A 6,022-nucleotide genomic window follows, 5' to 3' on the forward strand; every position below is an offset into this window, starting at 1 on the left:
ATCTTGTAACAATTGTAAGTCACCCTGGATAAGGGCGTCTGCTAAGAAATAAATAATAATAATAATAATAATATATTAAAATATTACATTCATTTTCCTGTCATTTGAAGCTGGATCTTTAATTTGTGAGTTTGGATTTTGTGTCAACAGCACACACTTCAGGGGCTGCTAGGAGTGAACGTCACATATCAATCGAACAGATGCTTTCAAAATACTTTAACCCTTTTAAACAAACCTCTGACAAAGTGAATCTAGAGAATACCATTCAACTCATACAGCAGTGTGCACATGTATTAGAACACCCCATTGCTTCTGTAGTTTTGATTTGTTGTGCATATGAAATCAAACCACTGGAAATGAAAATCTGGGAAAAGTAATTGTCTAATTTAATTCATGATGGTAATAGGCCACACATGCAATTAATTTAAAATAGTAAGAGAAAAGGAACACATAGCCACACATGGTACCATGCATGAGACTTTTTCGAAGTTGTTTAAGATGCCTAATTAAAGCACAAAGTGGTGTAACATTTTCACGAGTGCCTATTGTTTCTACATCACTCATTACTGACTGGAAATTGAAACTGTTACACCCAGAGGTTTTCACGCAGGTAGGTATATAAAGGTATATAAATGCCACATCTGGAGGAGTTCTAATACATGTGCACACGACTGTACATCTAGATTCACAGACGCAGGATTCTGTTCAGCTGTGCACAGTCACCCAGGATTGTGCAGCCTCACTGAGCCCCTCCTAGTGCTTGTTGGTGTAGCTGAATACAATAACCCTCCTCCACTCGTTCCTTGAGAAGGGACTTGCACTTGAACACACTCAGGGTGGTACAGGCATCTGCAAGTGGAGGCAATAATAACTGCTGGAACGCCGCTCACTCGGGAAACAAGGACAGCAGTTACATTCTCTTCAGTGGCAGCAGAGATCTTAATTGCATGGAGTGATGGAAAAAACCCACTCAGCTTCTATGGTATAGAAGAATAAGTCTTAGACTCCCACAAAACAAAAGAAAAAAAAATCTTCCCAAACTGTTTTTTTTTCTTTTTTTCTTTCTTTAATACAAAAAAGGTGTTTGCGTCAGACAGGAAAGGGCCCTGTTCTTGTGACCACGATGGCGTTGGTTGTTGAGGGTGACAGACAGAGTTATACAGCACATTGCATTGTTTAAAGTGCATAGACAACTGCCGAAGACCCAAGAAGTCACATTTTGATTTTGTTTGGGGTTCTGAGTCATGTCCCTCATAAAAGTCTGGTACATTTTGGGTAGGCAGTAGTATTAAGCAATGCTTACACTGTTTAACATAGGGTTAGCAACAATTGATAATAAAACTAAAACATATTTATTTTATTGGTTTTGGGGAGGTTCAAAAACTCCCAACCTAACACATACTCCACCCAACCTTGTCACTATCCAGCTGGCTGCTTCCATTAACGGTGGAGCTTCCCGTCACTATGGCCATTCGCCCTTTTCTCCACTAACCCTGACCTAATTACATGCTGAATCACCACAGGAAATAAAATTAAATATACTGAGGTAATATAATGAAACTCCCATAAACAAGTAATAAAAAAACCATAATTAATACCAAAAATAAACTACATTTATGTAAACGTTGACAAAACCGCTTTCCTCCAGTGGGAATACTGTTGTCTGGATTTGTCTGGAAGGCTGCTGTGTGAAACACAAGCTCAGACTCGTTTTTGTCCAACAGCCTCATGAAATGTGCATGGGTTTGCAGTGCGTGCATTTAAAATTGTTACTTTACATGTCTATGGGACTGCTGTTGAACAACCAAACAAGAGCTCATTTTCATTCTGAGACAGGGACCAGTGTTTAGTAGCGAGTGCAGCGGTCCCAAGCTTCATCAGCTGGAATGCTAGATAAGCAAGGCCAGAATAATGTATTGTTCTGTTGAGAATTTTGCACAAGAAGCAGGGAAAGCATTGCTGAGGTAGAATCTCTCCCAGCACCAGTTCTTAATAAAATCCCTCCTGATCTCAGTCAGCAGATTTGAACAGGTGAGTTGAATATGAAGTTAACCAAGCACTATACACAACATTTCATATCGGCCTACATTGCAGCAAACTAAAACCAAAATACCTATATAAAAATGACATTGTGTTTAGATACAGTATACGATTTTATATCGTTCAAGCCAGGACATTGGAATATCTTACACGTGTACATTTCTGTAATCTGAGTTCTAGTTAACGAGATTTGACTGCATAAACAAACCTTATGGGCGCTGATTAAAGATGTACAGAGCAGCACTTATGTCTAGAGTTTGCTAATAAATAAATAATAATAATAGAGTTTACTCAAAATACCCAAAAAGCTTGTTGTATCCATTCTTTACTGCTAGCGTGCAGCGCCTCTGAGTAGTTATCATTGGTGCCTGTAGGCTGTCCTGTAGGATCTATAGTACATGCTGTGAAATGATATTTTGTGTGGTGTCGGTAGTGTCTAAGTCTGGCCAAGTGTTCAAGTGTCTAGTGCTCCAAGCACCCCCTTTCACAATCACTAAATTCAGCTCCACAGTTTTGTTTTCTTCTTCCTAGGACATCAGCAACAACAGGGTAAGCGCATCTCAAAGGGAGAGGATTTAACAGCAGTATTTCTATTTAAAGGTCAGTGCTACTGAATTCAGACTTCTTTATGGTTCTCTGCACCTCCCTGCTTTTTCTAGCAGTGTATGACCTTTTCCTCGAGGAGCACCAACCCCCCCTAGCCCCCACCCTCCTTGTAGGAACAACTTATTGGCATTCTTGACACGTAAGGGGAAGAAAAATGAAGACGGATTAGCTCTTAAGAGTGCTCCCAGGAATTCATGTTTTGCCCAACTATAGACGGTTTTGTTACACAGCCTTCCTACAGGTAACGAAAGAAAAAAAAGACTGTTAGAAATCAAGATTCCCCAGCCACAGTGCTGCTGACTGCGAGAGAACCCTGTAACTTGTGTCACAACTTAAAAAGTAAATAGCTCCAAATGTCATGTCAACTGTTTTTCTTATTTTATGGTATTTGCAGTTAGCTACACGTTGTTTTTGTGGTCTTTTCTTTTGATTTCTGATGGTCTTTTAAGAGTCGGGACATTTCTCTGCTTGCTTAGCATAATGGACTTTCTGCGTGTCACTTACCTTTGTTCGATCGGTTAGGTTCACTCCTAGCTCCAGCAATCTCTCCACTATCGACAGCCTGTTCTCTTTGACTGCAATCATCAACAGGGTCAAACCTGACTCCTAAAAAACATTAAAAGAAATACTGCATATTACTTATCCTGCAAAAAATAGGGCTGTTCATTGATCTTAATATACTCATGTACATGCATACCCAGCATTGGGCTTGCACTCCAAAAGACAGCCTTGGGAATACATTGCAAAGTGCAAAGCTGGAGTTAATGTGGGATTCACTTTACAAGGAACTGGGTAACTGTACTAGAAACCTTGGTCTATATGGCTAGACCATCGATCTCAGGTTAGGCTCTGCTGAATTCTTTTTTAATTTGCACTCCCAAGATGTAAGGAAGCTGGTTGTGAACTCAAGACCTACTGCACTAGCTTCTAAAACCAGTCCCACTGAGGGCTATTAACTGGGTCAAAGTCCAGTGACAGACTTCTCAGTCCTGACAGTTACACCAGACACTTCATGATACTCTAATACTGCTCAAGCCACATGTCAACCAGTGTTTAGCACGGGTTCTGAAAGGAGCACAGAATGGGGGGATCCTGTCCCAGTCTCTATGTGTTGCCTGTGGCTGATATATGTTTTGCTAATACTGTATTCTGCACTAAAAGTCATGAATATGCTGGTCTCAAGCCCAAATGCCTATGCATACACCCCATACCTCCTGCCTGCTGTTGCTTTATATGTTCACTTACAATTTGCAATACTTAAATGCTTGATCTAAGAATGTGCTGTTACATGTTATATTTTACGCTGTTTTGCAATATAAACGGCCCAATGTACAGCTGTAGTTACTATGTCACTGTCTTTAATTACTGGTATATTTCAATAGAATACTGTACACACTGAGTGCTCATACAGTGTTAAAAGCTTTAATTACAAGGATAGGTTGCTCATCACTGGTTTATTTTAAATACATACTGTTATAAAAAGGTAGGTAAGTTAGTACGTAAGTAAGAAATAATTTTTTTAAAAACCCTGCAATGATAAAATATAAAAGCAAAACTCAAAAAATGATTATGTAGCACTGGAATATGAAATTGATTAAAAATATATATATATATATATATATGAAATGATCCTACTCACTTCATCAATGTGTGAGATTGCAGGGTCTCCCTTTTCAATACCTTTAAGTGTCTGCTCGAGCGCGATCCATTCTCCCCTGCTCGCCAGTAAAAGCACTCGATCACTTGAAGTCACAGTGGATCCACAACTCACGGAGCTGCTTTCTGACATGGTTTGTTTGTTTGTTTGTTTGTTTTCACTCCGTTTTGGAGAGAAAGAAACCTTCAGATGTCTCTGTTTTAAACATCATCCCCATCGGAATAAATGTCTTTTGTTTTCACGTTATCTGTCAGCCAGTTACTGTTGGTATACTGTGTTTTAGAGTTTCAAATGAGTTTAAAGATAGTTCGTTTCCTTCCACCCGCTAATTCCCTCGGTGATTAATGTCAATTCCACTGTCCTGGTGGGAGGTAAGACTGGAGAGCTAGCCGTTCATTTCACTATTTATCCAGCCTCTGCCAATGAGGGCCCCTTCTGCAGAGCCGCTGCTGGGTTAAACCTTTTAAACTCCGCCTTTGCATCCCCGTTACCCTGGATATCAAGTGCTTGCGTATCTGTGCTCATTTTATAATGGGCAGTTTATTTTAACAGGGCAGTTTATTTTAACACTATACAGACGGTCTAGTTAACTTCTCTGAAACAGCTGCCTATGTCAATGTACATATTGAGCACAGAGTTGTTTTCATGTCATGGATTTCATTCATACATTTTTTAAATGAAAAATGTGGTTTCAAATGAACATATATCCACTTTCAAACATTGTGCCCTTACAAAAACTCACTGCAATCGTGTACAGTATGTTATTATTAATTTCTTAGCAGACGCCCTTATCCAGGGCGACTTACAACTGTTACAAGATATCACATTATACATTTTTCACATTATTTTTACATACAATTACCCATTTATACCGTTGGGTTTTTACTGGAGCAATCTAGGTAAAGTACCTTGCTCAAGGGTACAACAGCAGTGTTCCCCACTGGGGATTGAACCCACAACCCTCCGGTCAAGAGTCCAGAGCCCTAACCACTACTCCACATGTTGTGCTGGCAGTCTCTTAAGTTCAATGCAATCCAACTTATGCGTACATAATGGATGTGGTAGTACTAGCGCTAAATACTCTGCAGCGTATATCCCATATATTTTAAATATATAAAAAAGAGGCCAATTTCTATATATGAAAAATATAAGGATAATACTTTTCTACCATATATTAAAAATATATGCTTTGTCCATAAGGGCATGAGCTCCGTGTTCTCACTTAAATGGCTGATAAGTGTTTTTCATCTGTCAGTTAGATATTGAGGATATATTAGGGCACACTGCATTGTAGCACCCAGTTATTTTTTTGCAAAAGTGCTTAGTGAAGAAACAAAAGAACGAAGTGTAATGTGTTACTATAGCGCCATCTTGTGGCAGTTTACTTGGAAAAAATATAACTGCAAGACGAACACTTTTCTATATGCATTTTCAGCGTATTAAAAACGTATCATCAAAATAAACTATTTTTTTGTACTTCTCATATATGGACCAGCACGGTTTTATCCTATTCTTTAGACAGATTAAAATACAATTTCTATATAAAAATAAAGTATTGACAGATGAAGCAAAAAAATAGTGATTTGATGGCAGACTTAACTAAGATAGTTAGTACCTTTCCTCTGTTACCATTGTGTACACTTGGTCATTCAATGGTCCTTCTGTCACCGTTTGATTGATGGGCTTGCTGTTAAGTTGTCTTTGACATTCCTGGGAAAA

General features: G+C 38.9%; 1 protein-coding gene across 2 annotated transcripts in view; it reads right to left on the minus strand.

Annotated features, from left to right (window-relative positions):
* The window catches only part of trpn1 (transient receptor potential cation channel, subfamily N, member 1), a 56,234-nt gene extending 51,524 nt beyond the window's left edge, over nucleotides 1-4,710 (minus strand). The window contains exons 1-2 of one of the 2 annotated variants that reach the window (XM_059010416.1): nucleotides 4,286-4,710; nucleotides 3,151-3,252 (exon numbers count right to left, since the gene is read on the minus strand). In XM_059010416.1, the coding sequence (XP_058866399.1) occupies nucleotides 3,151-3,252; nucleotides 4,286-4,435 (252 nt within the window). In that variant the 5' untranslated portion in view covers nucleotides 4,436-4,710. The remainder of the gene's footprint in view (nucleotides 1-3,150; nucleotides 3,253-4,285) is intronic. The other variant, XM_059010417.1, reaches the window with a different exon arrangement.
* Between the last annotated feature and the right edge of the window lie 1,312 nt (nucleotides 4,711-6,022).

The sequence above is a fragment of the Acipenser ruthenus genome, chromosome 3 (assembly GCF_902713425.1).
Source record: "Acipenser ruthenus chromosome 3, fAciRut3.2 maternal haplotype, whole genome shotgun sequence".
In the NCBI taxonomy this organism is placed as follows: domain Eukaryota; kingdom Metazoa; phylum Chordata; class Actinopteri; order Acipenseriformes; family Acipenseridae; genus Acipenser; species Acipenser ruthenus.